Here is a 20,932-nt window from a genome sequence, read left to right on the forward strand (position 1 = left end):
ATCATCTTCACCACGATCATTTATGTTTATGTTCGCCGAATTGACATGAAATCACTGACACATATGAATATACTGTATTCAACTTCATTAAAACGTTATTAACGTGCCTAAACTCAGTAAGTCACCAAAAATATGTATATTTTAATGGAGCTTCGTCGGTCGATCAGGATCCCAAAGTGTAGCGGAGGGATCCTCATCTGGATGAAGGGTGTTATTTTCCCCATAAGGAACAAGTCGCTGCAAATTATCCCGCTTATTACATGGCCACATTCTCAACAAAGTAACGACATGACTCCCAATATTAATTGAAATGCTTTTATGGATTTAGAAAATGTTTTTATTGATTTAAAAAATAGTTGTATGTATTGATTTAAATTGACATGCATCCGCTAAGAAAAATAGTCCGTTGTTACAGTTTTTTAAACAGTCTGAACGAAACGGCAGCTCTCAGCTGTGAATTTACACAACTAATGGCCCATCAACCACAGCTCTCTCCCCCCCTCCCCCCCCTGATCTTTCTTCTCCAGCAGCTACATTAACAGGAGGTTACTCTGAGTGACCAAAGACTGTATGTGACAAGCTTACAGTTAGTGACGTAACAACACCATAAAAGCTGGTGGGTTGAAAGCAATACGGGAGGTAAAAATAACAAGAATAATTGTGATTTATTTATTGTGGCTTTTATGTTTTTAGGTATAAAATGTTATGTAATTCAGGCTTATAGTTCACCCTTCTCTAAAAGCCTTAAACAATGACAATATTCATTGTAATTTAATAAATCCTTCCAACACAGATTGTAAAAAATAGCCTACTGTAAGTTAAGAAATCATTTAAATATGTACATCTTCTGATGTAACAACAATAACATTATAAATAGTAACATAGCTGAACATGGTATTGCACATTTAGCTTTGAGTGTTACTGACCTGAGATGTTTTTATTACATGAATTAAGGTGACTGAGGCTTTTTAACATACAGGGATGCAAACTCATCAGGTATGAAAAAGGTGACAAGGATCCGAGCCCCCGGCTCCCCCAGCCCACGGAATGACAGAGGATTTTAGCAGTCAGAACAACTAAAGCAGCAGTGTTAATAATAACAGAAACGCCAAAGAGTCACATCTAATAGAAATATATAAAAGCATTTATTTTAAATTGTGGAGCAGTCAGTTTATAATTTTGGCAGCACTGTTGAGCATTTTGAAAATGTATTTTCATGCCTCTGTGCAAGGCTTAAGTATTTTTATCTTTATAGCCACATGGTGTAAAGTAACTAAGTTCATAAACTCAACAAGTACTATACTTGGGCACAATTTTGAGATACTTGTACTTTATTTAAGTATTTCAATGTTTTGCTACTTTGTTTTCTACTCCACTACAGTTCAGAGGTACATGGTGTACTTTGACTCCACTACATGTATTTAATACCTTTAGTTACTTCACAGATCTGGATTAATTAAGTGAAATATAATCAAGTGTTAAATCAGACTTTAGTTCCACCTGGAGTAAATCCACAAGCTACCCTGCAGTATACAAAGTCATTCAAACTAGCTGCACCTTTAGCAGCTTTGAGAACACTTTCATGATCAATCATTATAAAACATATCATATCTATTATTCTGAAATGGACCAATCTGCACAATGAGTACTTTTACTGTCGCTACTTTCACTATATTTTGATGATAATACTTTTCTACTTTTACTTGAGGAACATTTTGAATGCAGGACTTTTACTGTAACAGAGTATTCCTACACTCTGGGACTATTACTTTTACTCAAGTACAAGATCTGAGTACTTCTACTTTTACTCAAGTACAAGACCTGAGTACTTCTACTTTTACTCTAGTACAAGATCTGTGTGCTTCTACTTTTACTCAAGTACAAGATTTGAGTACTTCTACTTTTACTCTAGTACAAGATCTGTGTGCTTCTACTTTTACTCAAGTACAAGATCTGAATACTTCAACTTTTACTCAAGTACAAGACGTGAGTACTTCTACTTTTACTCAAGTACAAGATCTGAGTACTTTTACTTTTACTCAAGTACAATATATATATACTTATACCACCTCTGTTTATAGCCTATGAAAAAAACTATTAGAAATAGAAGGCTAAAGCTAACGTTAGCAGATAGTGACAATGTATGCTAGCTAGCTAGCTCAACGATTCCTTAAATAATATTGCCACAGAAAAACTTTTCAGTTCACATCACGCTCTGCCGCTCCGACAGGGATCTCTGCTCTGAACACCTGAACAGCCCGTTCTAACAGCTGTTCACCAGCGGTCCAGTCTGTGCCACAGTGACTCCGGACGCAAAGTTAATATTAACGAACGCACCCGTAGGTAATGTAGCTGCTGAAGCTAGACCATCATCTCGGAGCAGCAGAGCCTTATTATACATCCATGAGCAGAGCCGACAGGCAGGAAGACTCGAGCACACAGCTCGTACTTTATTATAATATATAAAAAAAGAACACCATGCGTGTCATGATGGCACATAACAGCTCACGGCCGCAGATTACTCCGGGTCCCAGCCCCCCCCATACCCCAAAAATATTTGTATTGCAGATCTACATGAATCACACAAACGACTTATTTTGGATTCAAAATGGCGAATTTCGCCGAAAGGTGACAAGTTTGCATCACTGAACATAGACAGAGCACAACTGAAACATAACATCTGAAACGATGTAACAACATAATACACTTGTGGGGATGCTTGGGATGTGAGTGAGGGACACGGCTTAGAACGGGCGTGTCGCCTGGCAGGACAGGAGTGTGTGTGCACCAGTCTGCCCTGATCTATGAATTCATGTCCGTGACACTCACTGCTGCCCACAGCTGTTTTATAGAAGGAAATTCCTTCACTTCATGAAAGTGTTTTAACCACACAAACCTCTACACACACATGACGGGTGTTATTTTCCCCATAAGGAACAAGTCGCTGCAAATTATCCCGCTTATTACACGGCCACATTCTCAACAAAGTAACGACATGACTCCCAATATTAATTGAAATGCTTTTATGAATTTAGAAAATGTTTTTATTGATTTAAAAAATAGTTGTATGTATTGATTTAAATTGACATGCATCCGCTAAGAAAAATAGTCCGTCGTTACAGTTTTTTAAACAGTCTGAATGAAACGGCAGCTCTCAGCTGTGTATTTACACAACTAATGGCTCATCAACTACAGCTCTCTCCCCCCTCCCCCCTTGATATTTCTTCTCCAGCAGCTAAATTAATGGTAGGTTACTCTGAGTGACAAGCTTACAGTTAGACACAACACTAGGGGTTTCACAACTACCAATATTTACTAGTCGACACATTTTTCAAAATAGTAGTCGACTAGTCGTTACGTCATAATAAAGACACACAAAGAGAGGTGTACAACTGTATTTTATATTGGAACTCATACAGTAACATTAAACACTGCATTTTAATTTGTGTTACATGGCTGAGTAAATAACAAACAGTAACTGGACTCACCAAAATCGACAGCAAAAAACTCTTGTTTACATAAATGCCACGTAAATCCAGTGCGCAACACTTTATTCGCTGTCCTCCACGATAACGTCCACCTTTCCATATTTTTGGTTTGGTTTGAACACCAACGCATCGACATGTGAGGGAAGGAGGCTTGACCGCTTTCGGGTGACAGTGTTGCCTGCCATGGAAAAAACCCTCTCACTCGGGGTGCTTGTGGCTGGAATAGCCAGGTAGCTCCTCGAAAGCGGGGGAAGCGGTGCACGTTTTCTGCCCACCACTCCAGTGGATTATCCATTGTGGGGATATGCGGTGTCCGCTGGCAGTAATCCCGTAGCTCATCATCCGCATCACTGTTGACCCGTGTTTTCTTGCTGTTCGTTTGCCTCTGTTCAGTGCTGACGCCGGTCCGTTGCTCACTGGTGCTAGCATTATTGATAGTGCTAGCTGTCGGTAGCGGGTGTCTCATCTTCAGATGGTTGCGCATAGCAGATGCATTTGTATTGTACTTCAGTACAGCTGTACACAACTGACACTTCACTGTGGAGTTGGTTACATCTTCGTTGAAGTACTGCCATACATAAGAATGTCGGACGTGTTTTGGAGCATTTTGCAGCACCTCGTTTACCTCAATTTTTTTCACGACTAGTCGACTAGGGCCTACAGTGCCGACTAGTGGTAAAGGTAGTCGACTAGTCGACTAGTCGATTGGTTGGTGAAACCCCTACACAACACTGTCATTGCAAGTGACCCTCAGTTAGTTGACTTTTATGTTCAACTGCTAAATTCGTTACTGATTAAAAAAAGGGCTTCTACTGTACCTAATTACCTTAACACTACAACTGCCAGAGGTTTTTGTATAGGCCTACCTAAACCCGTCAAATCCCGCTATTATAATGCAATTTTTAACAACATAGGGTGCTACATAACACACTTTCAGGAAAAGTCACGGACTGGGAGACTTTAATATTTTATTGAAAAAAAGTTACATTGCACACACACAACACACATCACACAAATTGACCCGATTGGCGGTTCTAGTGTTAAATAAACTCGCTAATTAATTAAACCAGTTCAATACGCATTATTCTTATTCTTATCATTCTTTATGAGTTCAGAAATAGTCTTAAAATCAGATCTGTTTTTTAAATGAAATCTGACGGCAAGCAGTTAGCTCTGATCACCTATGATAAATGCGCCGCACCTAATCGCTGGCCATTCAGCCACAGACACTGTTCGAAATGGGGGGGAGTTAGGGGGAGCTTGGCTCCCCCGAAGAGGGAGGGAGCTCCCTTGATGGCTGACTTTGAGATAAATAGGGGGAGCCCAAAACAATCGTGCATATTTGTGTCACACAGATTAGAAATGTTGAGTTTCTGTAAATAACAGTTCTTGAAATAAATAATAGTTATTGTTCATTACAGTTTCTGAATATTTGTTTTATATTTTTGAATATGTCTGGGTGTTGCCATCTGTACGTGGCGGCGCTGCATTCTTACTTACGTTGCTATGGTTATGGCGGTGATGCCGGCGCGGTATTTGAAATGTTCATATTGATATTTTTTTAACTCTGGCTGTGTAATAAAAAAATATGGCAAAACGAAAACAGCCAAGCGTCACAGCTTTTGGATTCAAAAGCAAAGAAGCGAAGGAGTCTAAAAATGACAACGTGAACGGAAAACAACTTTTAGTTGGCCGGCTGTAAGCGGTGTTAGGGTCGAGTTTGACAGCTCCACACCGAGGGAGAGGCCTGCCGATGCGGAGCCTGAAGAGGCTTCAACAACGGCCACATCCGCCGGCATAGTGACACCGTCTGTATTAGTAGAACAGTGTTTTTATAGCAATTGATCGCATCCGCGCTGCTGCGCCAGTCAACAGAGCGTGCGTGTGACATATTTAGTGGCAGGATGTGCTCTGAAAAATAGGGCTCCCCGAAAGCAAATGGGTAATTCAAAAACTGACAGAGCTCCCTCTATACAAATCAAACTGTAGACGGTGTGAAAGCACCTATTGTTTTAAATAATGGTCGGAATGTGACCTGTGAGCCTTCTGAATTACCGTGGGACAGCACATTCTAAACTAAAATGTTCAATCAATAAAGTAACATCTTATCTTATCTTAATAATATCTTCATATTAATAATAATAATAAATCATACAGTATGTGTCCGAAAGGGAGCAGGAGGAAGCAAACACAAAAATATACTGCATATTAAAGCGAACGATTGTAAAGGTAAAAGTATGAGCATAACAAATAAAGAAGTGTAATGTAAACATTTACATTATAATTATGATTATTTAATATATAAAGACTATATATTATTGAATTACAAGATTAGATATACTTTAGTTGATCTAAAATATTGATGTGTTCAAATGCTCTTCAAAACACAACTGAAAGTCCATGAAACTTGTCTTTCTGTATTTGTGAATGAAGCGCCATCTCCTGGTTAAAACCTGAGATTGAAAATCTGGCAACGCCCTCTTGGAAAATAGTGGGAGGGCTTAACATTCCTCTATACTGGTCTTTGGCAGGCCGTAGGCAGGAAGCTGTAAGCTGGAGTCCGAAATTCAGTCCTACATCTGTAAGTACAATATACACTTCTCGATAGAAATCGAATCAAAAAGCATTTTAATGGCCAAACTATCCTACAATCTAGGATTTTACAGAGAGGGTTATTTGTGAATAAACGACCCTCTGTAACGTTTGCATTCAACGGGAGCACTAGAGGGCGAAAACTTTAAAACGTGATTATAGGTCGTATTAAGCGCTTGAACAAACAACATATTTGGTCGTAATAAGGGCCTGAACAATCGACCCATTTGGTCGTATGAGTTGGAGGACTTGTTGTGTTGTGGGCATACTCCACCCACAGGAGTTGTTTTGACCAGGCCGTTGGATGATCGGACACCATACAGCGGAGAGTGGCCTCCATCTCCTGATTCTTCCGTTGGCCTGTGGGTGGAAACCGGAGGTGAGACTGACAGTCGCCCCGATCAGTTCACAAAATTCTCTCCAAAACACAGAGGTGAACTGGGGCCCCCGGCCGGAAACCACATCAGTCGCCAGTCCATGGACGCAAAAAACGTGGAGAAGAATAAGTTCCGCCGTCTCCTTAGCTGACGGGATCTTAGGCAGGGGTATGAAATGAGCCAATTTACTAAACCGGTCTAGCACCGTCAAAATGGCAGTATGTCCGTGGGATGGTGGTAGACCAGTCACAAAGTCCAGAGAAAAATGTGACCAAGGGCGACGCGGGACTGGTAACAGATGAAGGAGGCCAGCAGGCGCTTGGTGAGAGGGTTTGTGCCGATTGCACACAGGACAGAAACAGCTACGTGATCTTGCGACAGCCGTTGTTTCTACACGGACCACTATTGCGGTAAGCATGTTGTAACTTCCGGTTGTTGTTGTCATCTCCGGGTATCCCGTGTGCCTGTTCTGTTGCTGATAGCTTATTATCTTAACTTAATAGATCGTTTTAAAACTCTTGATCACGGCAACTGCCTGACGTTGTAATCACACGTTACTACAGCTTAAGCACTCACAACTCTCCTTCTCTTAGCGACTGTAACTCCACAGTTGCCTACACTCTTTTCGGGTTTGCTAACGGGAGCTACTTTAGCTTGATAGCTAGCCATGGCTCTTTCGCCACCCTCGGGTGCTATTTCCTGCTCTAACTGTCTCATGTTTGGTTACTTCCCTACCTCCTTTATTGGTACCGATACATGTGTTAAATGTAGTATAGTTGTTAGGTTGGAGGCGGGAATCATAGCCATAGATGCCCGGCTCCGCATCTTAGAAAATAACTCAGCTACAGTAAAGCCCATGTTAGCCGGTGCGGACCAGCAAAAGGTAGCTCCTCTTAGCCGTCCCCCGGCAACTCCCGAGCAGCAGGGAGATTGGGTGACTGTTCAGAAGGGGCATAACGCGAAACCAACCCGTTCACGTATCTAACAGATATTCCCCACTCAGCGAGACACCCGCTGAGAAGCCAAATCTGGTTATTGGTAGCTCTATTATGAGACACGTGAATTTAGAGACCGAAGCCTCCACAGTCACATGCATTCCGGGGGCCAGAGCGGGCGACGTTGAGGCGCATCTTAGACTGCTGGCTAAAAGTAAACTTAAATACAGTAGGATTGTTATTCACATCGGTGGTAATGATGTTCGTTTACGCCAATCAGAATGCACCAAACTTCATGTGGCGTCGGTGTGTAGTTATGCTAAAACAATGTCGGACACCGTAATCTTCTCTGGTTCCCTCCCCAATCTGATCAATGATGACATGTATAGCCACATGTCATCATTTCAGCGCTGGTTGTCTTGGTGGTGCCCAGCAAACAATGTGGGCTTCGTAAATAATTGGACAGCATTCTGGGGAAAACCTGGTCTGATTAAGAGAGACGGTATTCATCCTACTTTGGAAGGTGCAAATCTCATTTCGGCAAACATTTCAGGGCTTTGTGGACTTAATCCATGACAAACTGGAGTTGAGACCAGGAGGCAGAGTCGCAGTCTTACACGCTTCTCTGCGCTCTCTCCTAGGCAGTCATCCATAGGAATCCCGAACCCGATAAAATACCCAATATTAACGGTGTGTGTGTCTGCCCAAGGACAATTTAAAGACCCTGTGAAGTGTGCACCTGTGCATGATCTGTTATGCTAATACATATAGTAATGACCAAAATTGTCCATTGGAACCCATATCAAAAGATGTTGGAATAGCAACGAATTTGACGAGTTTTGAATTTGCCGGGGAAATCTACGGTGGCCCTGAGAGGCCAGGGTGCTGCAAATAAAAGAACGCTGCAAATAAAAAAAACGCTGCAAATAAAAAGAAACAGAAATGCCGCGCAAATAAAAACGCCGCGATGCAAATAAAAAAGCCACAACGGAAGTGAATTACCGGGGACTATTATTGCTGATGCACATGCGGTTTTTTATGCGAGAGAAGAAGAAGTCTGGGGGATCTCCAGGAAACATCTCATGGGTAAGTTTATAATGTTAAAGTTACACAGGATGTAGATAATATCTGTCGCTGCCGTATTTATGACTTTAAATGACGTTATTTTGTGTGTGGGAGCAGATTATGTGTGTAGTGTATAATGTTAGTAGAACATAGCTACTTTTATCTGCTAACGTTAGCTGTTTTCTAAACAAACGGATCTGAGCCGACCGGGACTTAAAGATGATGCTAAGACACACAAAGTAAGTTGAATATGCCTTTATTCAACAGACGAGCTCGGGTCCTCTCCTCAACATGCTCTGAAGGAACAACTTTTACTGAATTAGGGCTGGGCAAGTTAACGCGTTATAATCGTTGCCCAGCCCTATATTGAATACATACAAGTATAGATCTTCACGAACATCCTGTAGTCAATCTTGACTCCATCAACATGTCATCTAAATGTGCCTGTCTAGAGATAAATGAGGGTCTCTTATCCTGCTTAGAGATAGAGAAGGGTCTCTATCCTATCCAAGACGTGCTTCCTTTGAGAAGTGTACTGGCTTTAAATCTTTCTTTTTTTTTTAATGTATTTTGACATTGTAGATGCATGGTTCAGATATTAAGTGATTGCAGCTGATATCTGCTGTTAAATTAGTGTCAGCTGTTTGCAGGTAACATTACCTGCTGCAATAGCTTACCAAGTAGCTGTTACTTAATTGCAAATGAATAACATTCACATTGCTCTTTTTCCACAGGCAATGTATTGTCCATATTGTGGGACTGCTGGGTGTTTTGGGAGGTTTTGCGGCTCCTGTGGCAGCAACATTGAATGTTTGGCTCCCTTTCTCGAAGATGGTAAGCTCCTCCTTAAAAGTCAAGAATTTCACCAGTACAGTGATAATGTCTTATTTGTATATGATTTGTTGCCATTTTAATATATGCTATACACATATTATTGTCAGTCATGGCAATTTCAACATGATTTAGAACTACTGATAAAAAAAAATGCCAACAAGTAAAAAAATCAGGTGAAATACCAAAGTTGACCAATTATGTGCTCCTTCATGTGCTGAGGGTTGAGCCTTCTGATGCGTTTATGCACAAATACAGGCATTAAAGGGGTACCTTTTTGTTCGCTACCTCTAGATTGATATGTATTTTTATCCTTACCAATTATGTAAGTATCCCAATATGTTGTCCTTTGCCTGTTTATTTCTCTTCTTTTTTGCTCCTCATGTCTGGAATTGTTCACGCATTGAACATACTGAAAACATACACTTATGCATCAAACATTTCAGGTATTTTCCTCATTACTGATACATTTTCATTTTTTTCTTAATAGGTTTTTTGTTATTAAGTTTCATTCCTAATGACACTGTTGTCTTTTCCCTTCAGTCACAGCATCTAATGAAGGAATCAAGGCAGGCCTCATCCACAAGTACTTCACGGAGGGACACGCTTATGAAGTGATACTTGATTTTCTAGAAAAAAGACACAACATTTTTCTTAGTCTGAGGACCTTAAAGAGGAGGCTACAGAACGCTGGCTTAACAAGAAGGACAGACTACACTCCCATTGGCACTGTACACCAAACTGTTGCACTTGAACTGAGAGGCTCGGGTCGGCTGTTGGGTTACAGAGCTATGTGGCAGACATTGCAACAAAAGTATCACCTGACAGTAAAAAGGGAGGATGTTAGACAGACGATTTCCAGACTAGATCCATCTGGTGTTCAACTTCGTTCCAGGCGAAGGTTTGTCCGAAGGGGATACGTCACAGCAGGACCAAACCAAGTGTGGCACGCTGATGGATATGATAAACTTAAACCCTTTGGTATTGCCATCAGTGGCTGCATCGACGGCTTTTCAAGGAAAGTTATGTGGCTCAGGAGTGGCAGCACTAACAACGATCCGGGCATCATTGCGCAGTACTAACTGCAGTGTGTATCGGAGTTTGGACTACTTCCAGCCCGCCTTCGCACTGACTGTGGAACTGAAAACGGCACTATGGCAGCCATTAACTACGGTGGCCCTGAGAGGCCAGGGTGCTGCAAATAAAAGAACGCTGCAAATAAAAAAAACGCTGCAAATAAAAAACGCCGCGATGCAAATAAAAAAGCCACAACGGAAGTGAATTACCGGGGACTATTATTGCTGATGCACATACGACGGAAGTTAATTACCGGGGACTATTATTGCTGATGCACATGCGTTTTTTTATGCGAGAGAAGAAGAAGGCTGGGGGATCTCCGGGAAACATCTCATGGGTAAGTTTATAATGTTAAAGTTACACAGGATGTAGATAATATCTGTCGCTAACATATTTAAGACTTTAAATGACGTTATTTTGTGTGTGGGAGCAGATTATGTGTGTAGTGTATAATGTTAGTAGAACATAGCTACTTTTATCTGCTAACGTTAGCTGTTTTCTAAACAAACGGATCTGAGCCGACCGGGACTTAAAGATGATGCTAAGACACACAAAGTAAGTTGAATATGCCTTTATTCAACAGACGAGCTCGGGTCCTCTCCTCAACATGCTCTGAAGGAACAACTTTTACTGAATTAGGGCTGGGCAAGTTAACGCGTTATAATCGTTGCCCAGCCCTATATTGAATACATACAAGTACAGATCTTCACTAACATCCTGTAGTCAATCTTGACTCCATCAACATGTCATCTAAATGTGCCTGTCTAGAGATAAATGAGGGTCTCTTATCCTGCTTAGAGATAGAGAAGGGTCTCTATCCTATCCAAGACGTGCTTCCTTTGAGAAGTGTACTGGCTTTAAATCTTTCTTTTTTTTTTAATGTATTTTGACATTGTAGATTCATGGTTCAGATATTAAGTGATTGCAGCTGATATCTGCTGTTAAATTAGTGTCAGCTGTTTGCAGGTAACATTACCTGCTGCAATAGCTTACCAAGTAGCTGTTGCTTAATTGCAAATGAATAACATTCACATTGCTCTTTTTCCACAGGCAATGTATTGTCCATATTGTGGGACTGCTGGGTGTTTTGGGAGGTTTTGCGGCTCCTGTGGCAGCAACATTGAATGTTTGGCTCCCTTTCTTGAAGATGGTAAGCTCCTCCTTAAAAGTCAAGAATTTCACCAGTACAGTGATAATGTCTTATTTGTATATGATTTGTTGCCATTTTAATATATGCTATACACATATTATTGTAAGTCATGGCAATTTCAACATGATTTAGAACTACTGATAAAAAAAAATGCCAACAAGTAAAAAAATCAGGTGAAATACCAAAGTTGACCAATTATGTGCTCCTTCATGTGCTGAGGGTTGAGCCTTCTGATGCGTTTATGCACAAATACAGGCATTAAAGGGGTACCTTTTTGTTTGCTACCTCTAGATTGATATGTATTTTTATCCTTACCAATTATGTAAGTATCCCAATATGTTGTCCTTTGCCTGTTTATTTCTCTTCTTTTTTGCTCCTCATGTCTGGAATTGTTCACGCATTGAACATACTGAAAACATACACTTATGCATCAAACATTTCAGGTATTTTCCTCATTACTGATACATTTTCATTTTTTTCTTAATAGGTTTTTTGTTATTAAGTTTCATTCCTAATGACACTGTTGTCTTTTCCCTTCAGTCACAGCATCTAATGAAGGAATCAAGGCAGGCCTCATCCACAAGTACTTCACGGAGGGACACGCTTATGAAGTGATACTTGATTTTCTAGAAAAAAGACACAACATTTTTCTTAGTCTGAGGACCTTAAAGAGGAGGCTACAGAACGCTGGCTTAACAAGAAGGACAGACTACACTCCCATTGGCACTGTACACCAAACTGTTGCACATGAACTGAGAGGCTCGGGTCGGCTGTTGGGTTACAGAGCTATGTGGCAGACATTGCAACAAAAGTATCACCTGACAGTAAAAAGGGAGGATGTTAGACAGACGATTTCCAGACTAGATCCATCTGGTGTTCAACTTCGTTCCAGGCGAAGGTTTGTCCGAAGGGGATACGTCACAGCAGGACCAAACCAAGTGTGGCACGCTGATGGATATGATAAACTTAAACCCTTTGGTATTGCCATCAGTGGCTGCATCGACGGCTTTTCAAGGAAAGTTATGTGGCTCAGGAGTGGCAGCACTAACAACGATCCGGGCATCATTGCGCAGTACTACCTGCAGTGTGTATCGGAGTTTGGACTACTTCCAGCCCGCCTTCGCACTGACTGTGGAACTGAAAACGGCACTATGGCAGCCATTAACTGCACATTACGATCTCAACACACAGATGATTTTGCAGGAGCCCTCAGTCACATGTATGGTACCTCAACTGCAAACCAGCGCATCGAGAGTTGGTGGTCTTTCTTCAGAAAGCAAAGGTATAGCCTTTTAAGGTCAGGTCCAATAGTGTGTGTGTGTGTGTGTGTGTGTGTGTGTGTGTGTGTGTGTGTGTGTGTGTGTGTGTGTGTGTGTGTGTGTGTGTGTGTGTGTGTGTTACAGAGGTGCGTGTTACAGAGGTGCCCAAATACTTTAAATCTATCTGGATGAAAAAAATTGTGAAATTACATTAGAGCTGTACACTAACATTTTCCCAAGGGAGTTTATGTGCTCCCAAATGAAATAATGTAGGAGCGCACCAAGAAATGTTCAACATCTCTAGAAATATTGTGACTTTTTACTTGAAGTTGTCTTTTTTTCATGAAATACAAAAGTTTTGAATTCCACCATTAGGACTCAGTTCTGGATCGAGCTCTTCAGTGACCTTAGAGAGAGGCACCTCTTCAATGGGAGCCATGAGCACAAGTGTCTGCTGCGATATGTGTTTTTGGGCATCTTCCAAAAAGACCTCGATGAGTACAGACAGCTGTGGAACAACCACACCATCAGACCTGTTCGCCTGTCTCAGTGTCCATCAGGTAAACCTGATGCCATGTACCACCTGCCTCACAGGTTTGTATTCAAATTGTTTGGTAATTTTACTTTAAAATATATCTGACTTCATATAATTTGGTGTATCAGCCCAATATGACAAGTTTGTCACTTGATAAATAACGTGATTCATTTAGTCTGAAAACTCATTATTTCAAAAATGATTTCAAGTCTTAAACGACTAAAAATGGATTCCAACACAAAACCTAAATCAGAAGATATCCAAAGCTATTCTGTCGATTTATCTTACTCAATTCCAAAAAGTACCTTGTGTTAGAAAGTGAGTAGAATGACCATATTTGACTGAAAGAGCTGCTGTCAACCTGAGATTAATTTCTCAAGTCAAAGCTCTTTGTTTAGGATTTAATTAACGAAGAACTGACTCAATGGAGTTTTAGTTATAATGCTTATCTAGCATGTTTGGGGGGTTAAATGATCCATTTGTAATCACTTGACTCATGTTTCAATTTATGACTGGTCATAGGTTTGGCGGAAGGGAGTGTGGATTTCCAGTGTCCTGGGAAGCCCTACACCACTTTGATGGCATCATGCAAGCATCATCCCAGTACAATTTGTGTGGTGATGAGAATCTGGAGATGCATTTTGTGGACTTGCAAAGACGGAGTGGGTTGGCTCCACCAGTGAACTGGACAGCTGCTGTTCAGAATTACATTTCCATGAAAAACATGTCTGGAGTGTAGAATACATTGCTCCACCAGCCCCCCAGAACCTTTTTTGTGTGTACAAGTTTCCAATGTAGGTTGAATATTATTTAGAATGCTGCAATTCTGAGTAGATAAGTCCAGTGAAATATTCAGCTTGTATCTTTGCATAAGTCATTAGACTGAAACCTTTCTTTGTTTAAATAAACATACAGCATATTCATGTATTTTGTAAAACATGTTTAGTGTTACATCCGTGTTATCAGTTGAATGGTCGATCGTCAGAAGATTATACACCTAATATTTTGGTAATTGATTTTAATTTTGTTTTGAATATAAGCAGGTTCCAGCCTCTAAAATGTGAATATTTGCTGGATTAATTTGTTCTCTGAGGCTTCACTTTCTGACATTTTAAAGACCAAGGCGTGTCCGAAATCACTCTCATTCACTACTCCCTACTCCTTATATAGGGAATTCTATATAGGGAGTATTGAGTGATTTCAGACACAGCCCATAACAAATTGATGAATCAACAATAACATTCATTCATTGCATCAGTCACATATGCTACTGTTATTTCTGTTTTCACAGTGGATCTGAGAATAAAATCTTGTGAACCAGCTACAGCCGTGTCATCTTTGTAGCGAGTGTGTAACATATATGCTATACGTAGAAAAACAAGTCCTTACGTTAAAATGAAACACTTTTAAACCATTTAATGAAGAGTCATTCAGCTTTACTCTTTCACAAAGTCCATGTAAAAACATGTTGATAAAATGGGAAAAACAAAATTGGCACATTTGCACAACAAGGTGCCTTTTGCAGTCTTTATTTACTGTTTATGTAAATATTTGTAAAACATCTTAACACATGTTCTGAACTCTTGATTTAACCACGGTCTACCTTACCTACCTAACGAGAATATAATAACAATACAATACAAATGTGTGGTGTTGTTCACATGTTAGATATGAAATAGGACAAATCTGCCATGAAAAATACTCACATCTCTCTTACGTCACAACATTTTGGTCTGACAGATCGCAACATTAAAACAACGGACTGTGTAGCTACTGTGTGTGGCAACATTAACTTTTACCACAAGTTATTTAATTGTTTAAAGGCACCCAAAGCCGGGGGAATTATTAATGCCAAAGTTCATGTTGGCTTTGAAGGCACCATAAGTGTCCAAAAGAGGAAGCTTTAAAATGTTGGCACAGGTATTTGCCATTGGGAATGTTGACGTTGTAGAACATAGGAACTGAAGGCGTGGCAGAGGACTCATACCAGCAGGAGGCACACATGGCACACCTGTAGCAAACATTAACACCTCCTCCAAGGTCACTGAGCTGTCATTTTCTAAAAAGTAGAAAACATTGGAATCAATTGACAGTAAATACTATCTACATCAACACCGGAACTTTTTATAATCTGTGTGTATAAAAATCAGACAAGAGCAAATTGACTAACCTTCACAATCGAGAAGATAATCTGCCCAGTAACTCATAGCTTTCTCTTCCTGAGCCCTTCTGTTGCTTCCCTGTTGACTAAATTCAGGCTGGAACAGATTTTCCATCTCTGCAGCAGACAGCTTCACATCGGCATGATAGAGAGCAGGGGTCAGGACCGTCGGATGCTGCTGCAGAGCTGTCAGAAACTGCAAACTTTCAAGTCCAGCCTTGAATCTAAAATACAATTAAAAGATGCATGCAAAGATACATGTGCATCATGTAGAAGTAAGTAAGCAAGAAAATGGGACAACAGCAACACGTTTTTCATAATTATTTTAGCAATAACAATGAAATACAAAAACCTACCTTTCGATTGCAGTGTTGTTCCTGTGGATTATGTACCACTTCAGGTAATCCTCTACTATCATTTTTTTTTCTTCACATGACCTGACATGTCTGAAGCACCCAGCAGTCTGCAACATGGCACTGTTCCGTATCATCAAGTCCTGAAGGATCTCCACTGAGGGTGAATTCTGAATCTAAAAGAAGAGATAACAGAGTCCCACACATTTCAAATATGACACGTAATTATAAAAAATGGTAATGCCAGAAGTATATCTTGAAAGAATGGTTTAAGTGGACAAAACTCTCTCTTTACCTATTCTAGAATTTCACACCCTTCTCATACCTCTTGTAGGACTTTCCCTATCTCCTCATCTGTAATGTCTCCGACAGATGCCTTGAAACTGCTCTGCCCTGAGATGTAGCTGACCAGATCCTCTGACAGAAAATTAGGACCAGGTCCACCATGCACAATGGACACAGCAATCATCTTCCCTGCTAAATAATACTTATCCTCTCTGATAGCTGTCCAAGATAATGCAGAATAAAGAAATATTAAATCAGTTTCCATATTTGAAAACACTGCAAGGTTGAAATATGGGTTCTTTTAAAACATTATACACAAAACAGAACCTGTTGAATTGTAGACCAGGTAGCGGCTCTCCACAGGTCCATCAAATATGGGCCGTTTGTTCAGCTCTTTCATGAGAAGGGAGAGGAATTCTCTCTTGGGGCCACCTGTATCGAGACCTTCCTCAAACCTCCCTTCATCGTCAGAGAATTTCACCAGGATGTCTTTCTTTTCTGAGAATGTTGCCCTTTTGAATCCTCTGACTGCTCCATCCCAGATGTTCGAGCGACAGATGTTAAATCTGCTGACAGCTCGATGGTCAATCTCTAGGGCCAGGTTTGCAGTTATCTCAGAAAGTGATTGCTGGTCCACCCTGTCATCAGATAAATTATGACCATGTTAAATGGTACACCATAGCACACATTTTTGATCAGGAAAAATAACAACCACAGTTGAAGTAAGGGTAACTTTTCTCTTACTTTGTATCCTCTGGAATGTCATGACTGCACTCAACACTGTCTGAGTCATCCTTATCCTCTATTACAATGGGCGCATACAGCTGAGTATATTTGCTGAGAAATTGACATACACAAGTTTACATTGTTGAGGTTTTCATATAAAACCTACTTGAATTGTAGAAAGGAAAGTATAATACCTATAGCACGCAGTTTCCAGCACACCTCCTGATGTTCCTGGGCCCTCTTGTGAGTCAGAAAATAAGACCTGAATCACAAACCATAACAGGGATAGGACAGGTAAGTTGAAGTATTTTAAATCATGGCTATCTGAGGGCTGATTTAGAAAGAAAAGACTATTCTAATGTACACAAACGTGGATCTCTGGGTCAGTGTGACACGTTATTTCATGTAGTTTAAGACATTAATTGTGTGACAATATTTCCAGACAAGGCTAAATGTGAACAAAAGACAATGTTTTGGAGCCACAATTACCGGAGCTGCTGAATCACTGCCTGACTCTGCAGGTTCCCATACCTGGAAGTAAAAAACAATATATCAGTGTGACACTTCAAATTTGACAGAACTAGAGCTTAACCCATTTGAACATAAATATTGAATTCTATTATTCTAACAGAAAGTGTATGTGATTTGCGCCAGGGGGAATGATCCTTCTTACATTATTACTTTCAGTGAAAAACATACACATTATTATGGTGTGATTTTGCAGGGATCTGCACTAAATAAAGTTGTTTTCTTAAGTTTGTATAATATGTGTAAGCCAGGACGCTGCAACATTTACCGCAATTTAAAATGCTATTTTGGGACATGTTTCATCGTAAAAATATGCCGTCTATGTGAAATCTAGAAACATTTTCACTTCCAGATAGAATTTACAATATAAGCGATCTAAGATACAACAAATGTAGTACTCACTAATGTATCAGCTGCATTGAATTCTGCAGAAGTTGGACTCATGATGATCACCTCTGAATTGGATGAGTTGGATTCAGAGCTGGTTTCCTGAGCTGTGAAATACAAGAACAGGTATAAGAGGATTTTAGACTACTCAGAACAACAGAGTGCTTTCCTTGACAAACAAATCAATTTAAAAAGCTCTTCTTGGTTGGTAATTAATTTCACAATTACTTACAAGATGTAAAGAAATCTTCAGCTGTACAAATGTACAGTGTGATACGTTGGTAGGCCTTCCCCACTACCTCTTTGTACTCGTTTAGAGTGAAGGGTACTTCTGTTCCTGGTATATTAGTTATCTTTGTACCGTCAGGGTAGAGCATTACGTAGGGACCACCATGTAAATTTCTGTCGAAGGTCTTCATTTTTTGCTCAGCAGCTCTCTGCAATTCGTCCGCATCCGACTCTGGTCGCATCAAAAGGGGAAGTACTGTTCCTCTTACAGTCTTCAGTACACCATCTTTCAGCCTCATAAGGCCTACTGAAATCTACAGAGAAACAACGAAATAGGCGACTGTTAACTAGTTCAGTGACACTATAAATACATGACAGAATGGACTGTCGGCAAATTATTAGTCTATCTCAGCAAAAAAATGTAACTTCACAACCTTCAGGTTGTCTTTTGATGGTGTTTTTTTTTTCTTAAAACCTGCTCGTCTCTCCTTCTCTTTTACACTCCGGAAAGTCCGGAATAACTCCAGTGTGCTTTTTCCTGTAGCCTCTGCTTGAAATAAGAGTCCAATCAATCGTCAATGACAAAGAACAGAGAGACATACAGTGTTCTCACCCATACTCATAAGATATAGAGTGTACATTGCCTAAGCCTAATTCAAAAAATAAAAAAATAAAAATTACCTCCACTTGTGCCTGTTTTATCAACATCACACAGGAATTTGAGGTCCTTGCCACATGAACAGCAAAAGGCTGATTTAGAGTCCTGCTGCTGTCCACAAAAAGGACAATACATTATGACCTGCAAGAAAACAAATAAAGTATCATTAGGTTGCTTTGCGCTTCAATTGCATGAACATCTTTCTATCTATCTATCTATCTATCTATATATAAAGCAAGAAATGTCCGTGTGTGTGTGTGTGTCTGTGTGTGTGTCTGTGGCTCGCATATCTCTCTGACTGTTTGTCAGATCGACCTAAGCTTTCGGATATGGCTTGCGGATTGCATGATGATTTGCATCCTTCATTTAGAATTTTTTGGGATTCATTTTTCTAAACCTTTATTTTTGACGAATCTACGCGCTCCGATCGGGTACGCCCCCCGGACAACATTGCAAGCAGCAATTATGGGAGCCAAACAATCGGTCCGCTTAGTACAGGCACAAGCTTTGAACGGCCATGCCCCGAACGGGCACTGCACTCGTTTTTAAATAACACTAACACATTTGGAAAGACTAATCAGTACTACTTTCAACGCTGGCTTAATACAAGGAATCTCCCAAAATGGATTGCAAGTGTGTCTTAATCACGACATTCCCCACTGACAAGGGCAAGACAAGTTTCAGGCAGTTAAACACGCAAGAATACTGTGTGTGTGTGTGTGTGTGTGTGTGTGTGTGTGTGTGTGTGTGTGTGTGTGTGTGTGTGTGTGTGTGTGTGGTCTAGATTTAAAACGGTTCAAGCTGCACGGATAAATCGAGCAGAATCAAACAGTTTTTACAGACAAGCAAACAACTTGAAAATAGCTTTCTGCAGTTTTGATCAAAGCTATGTTCTACTAACATTATACACTACACACATAATCTGCTCCCACACACAAAATAACGTCATTTAAAGTCATAAATACGAGAGCGACAGATATTATCTACATCTTGTGTAACTTTAACATTATAAACTTACCCATGAGATGTTTCCCGGAGATCCCCCAGCCTTCTTCTTCTCTCGCATAAAAAAACGCATGTGCATCAGCAATAATAGTCCCCGGTAATTAACTTCCGTCGTATGTGCATCAGCAATAATAGTCCCCGGTAATTCACTTCCGTTGTGGCTTTTTTATTTGCATCGCGGCGTTGCGCGGCATTTCTGTTTCTTTTTATTTGCAGCGTTTTTTTTATTTGCAGCGTTCTTTTATTTGCAGCACCCTGGCCTCTCAGGGCCACCGTAGGAATCTGCAGTCGACCTTCGCCTTCGTGGGCGTGGCTTGCGATCTACTGCGTGACTTCACGAGATTGACGCCGCCGCACTGTTTACATTCACCACCGTTCATTTTTTCTCTTTTTCAAAGTCGAATTTCTCAACGTTTTTGAGCTAGTATTTTCCTGGAAAGTGTGTCGGAGTCGACTGGAAGTGATTGCCAATCGAGAAAACCTGACAATGGAGGCGACAGTGAAGAAAGAGGGATGAAAAACACAGGGGAAACGATGCATTGCCGCTGGCTGTAGTAATGTCAAGTCTGCCGAAGTGGCGATGTTTCTGTTCCCAAAAGATGAAGGTGAGCCTGGCTGGTGTCATTGTTTCGTAGATTCTTTGATTGATCATGATAAATAAAGGCCACTGGTCGATTCGAGAGAGAGAGAAAGAGAGACTGAGAGAGTTACAGGGTTGTCGTTAGCATCTGGTGCTAGCTCGGAGCTAACGGAGATTAGCTGTTTCAACAATAAGGAGAGGGAGAGTGCTCTCCTGTGGGACTGAGAGAGATAACGTCAGCTCAGGGAGGTAAACTGTAGCCTAATTTATCTCAGTGGGTTTGGTCATCTATGTAAACAAATATTTCCATCTATGTAATATTAGTTCTATAAAATAGGTGAAGAAATCCTTCCAATGTTTTTTGATTATTGAAATATATGTTTCATATGAGTGTTGAGAGCTGTATCCATAAATCTCTTAATGTTGCCCTCAAATTGCACCAAATTGATCACTTTCCTCATCTATCCTGTCCGAAAAGCTGTCCAAATCAATCATTTCTCTCACACTAGTATCACTTTCCAAAGTCTCCGCCATGTTTACAATCGCAACTGGGTACATCTTGTGACGTCACAGCCACTATCGTCTGCAACTTCCGTTAGGCTCAGACGGCACAATTAATAATTCATTAATTATGAATTATAAAAATTATTTTAGCCATGAACAGGCACAATGATATGTAAGGAATGAAACTGCCATTTCATTTTGGTGCAAA

At 40.4% G+C, this 20,932-nt stretch overlaps 2 protein-coding genes across 6 annotated transcripts; one reads left to right on the forward strand and one right to left on the reverse strand.

The window, feature by feature from the left end:
- The first annotated feature begins 10,550 nt into the window (after positions 1-10,550).
- LOC307018555 (uncharacterized protein) lies at positions 10,551-14,631 on the forward strand. Of its 3 annotated transcripts, XM_079648833.1 has the most exons (5): positions 10,571-10,702; positions 11,416-11,515; positions 12,056-12,797; positions 13,150-13,368; positions 13,832-14,631. In XM_079648833.1, exons 1-5 carry the CDS (start codon positions 10,637-10,639, stop codon positions 14,046-14,048), a joined length of 1,344 nt encoding a protein of 447 aa, XP_079504959.1. In that variant the 5' UTR covers positions 10,571-10,636; the 3' UTR covers positions 14,049-14,631. The 3 variants fall into 3 exon arrangements, with proteins under 3 accessions (XP_079504961.1, XP_079504959.1, XP_079504960.1); XM_079648835.1 differs by lacking the exon at positions 13,150-13,368 and having other exon boundaries at positions 10,551-10,702; XM_079648834.1 differs by lacking the exons at positions 10,571-10,702; positions 11,416-11,515 and adding an exon at positions 11,775-11,958.
- A 191-nt stretch (positions 14,632-14,822) lies between these two features.
- LOC307018556 (uncharacterized protein) lies at positions 14,823-19,821 on the reverse strand. Of its 3 annotated transcripts, XM_079648836.1 has the most exons (12): positions 19,654-19,728; positions 18,659-18,776; positions 18,412-18,524; positions 17,982-18,291; positions 17,765-17,856; positions 17,324-17,365; positions 17,029-17,096; positions 16,853-16,945; positions 16,436-16,746; positions 15,827-15,999; positions 15,480-15,694; positions 14,823-15,368 (listed from the first exon to the last, which is right to left on the reverse strand). In XM_079648836.1, exons 1-10 carry the CDS (start codon positions 19,717-19,719, stop codon positions 15,899-15,901), a joined length of 1,314 nt encoding a protein of 437 aa, XP_079504962.1. In that variant the 5' UTR covers positions 19,720-19,728; the 3' UTR covers positions 14,823-15,368; positions 15,480-15,694; positions 15,827-15,898. The 3 variants fall into 3 exon arrangements, with proteins under 3 accessions (XP_079504962.1, XP_079504964.1, XP_079504963.1); XM_079648838.1 differs by lacking the exon at positions 16,853-16,945 and having other exon boundaries at positions 19,654-19,821; XM_079648837.1 differs by lacking the exons at positions 14,823-15,368; positions 15,480-15,694 and having other exon boundaries at positions 15,861-15,999; positions 16,149-16,746.
- Between the last annotated feature and the right edge of the window lie 1,111 nt (positions 19,822-20,932).

Source organism: Notothenia rossii (genome assembly GCF_949606895.1).
Source record: "Notothenia rossii genome assembly, chromosome: 9".
Classification (NCBI taxonomy): domain Eukaryota; kingdom Metazoa; phylum Chordata; class Actinopteri; order Perciformes; family Nototheniidae; genus Notothenia; species Notothenia rossii.

Coding starts and splice junctions, on each gene's coding strand:
- LOC307018555 (XM_079648833.1), top strand. CDS start 10,637: ATGCACATGCGTTTTTTTATGCGAGAGAAGAAGAAGGCTGGGGGATCT. Junction 11,516..12,055: donor GGCTCCCTTTCTTGAAGATG/GTAAGCTCCTCC, acceptor TTTTCCCTTCAG/TCACAGCATCTAATGAAGGA. Junction 12,798..13,149: donor TCTTTCTTCAGAAAGCAAAG/GTATAGCCTTTT, acceptor TTCCACCATTAG/GACTCAGTTCTGGATCGAGC.
- LOC307018556 (XM_079648836.1), bottom strand. CDS start 19,719: ATGCACATGCGTTTTTTTATGCGAGAGAAGAAGAAGGCTGGGGGATCT. Junction 17,857..17,981: donor TGAAGATTTCTTTACATCTT/GTAAGTAATTGT, acceptor TGTATTTCACAG/CTCAGGAAACCAGCTCTGAA. Junction 17,097..17,323: donor GCAGTGATTCAGCAGCTCCG/GTAATTGTGGCT, acceptor TTTGTGATTCAG/GTCTTATTTTCTGACTCACA.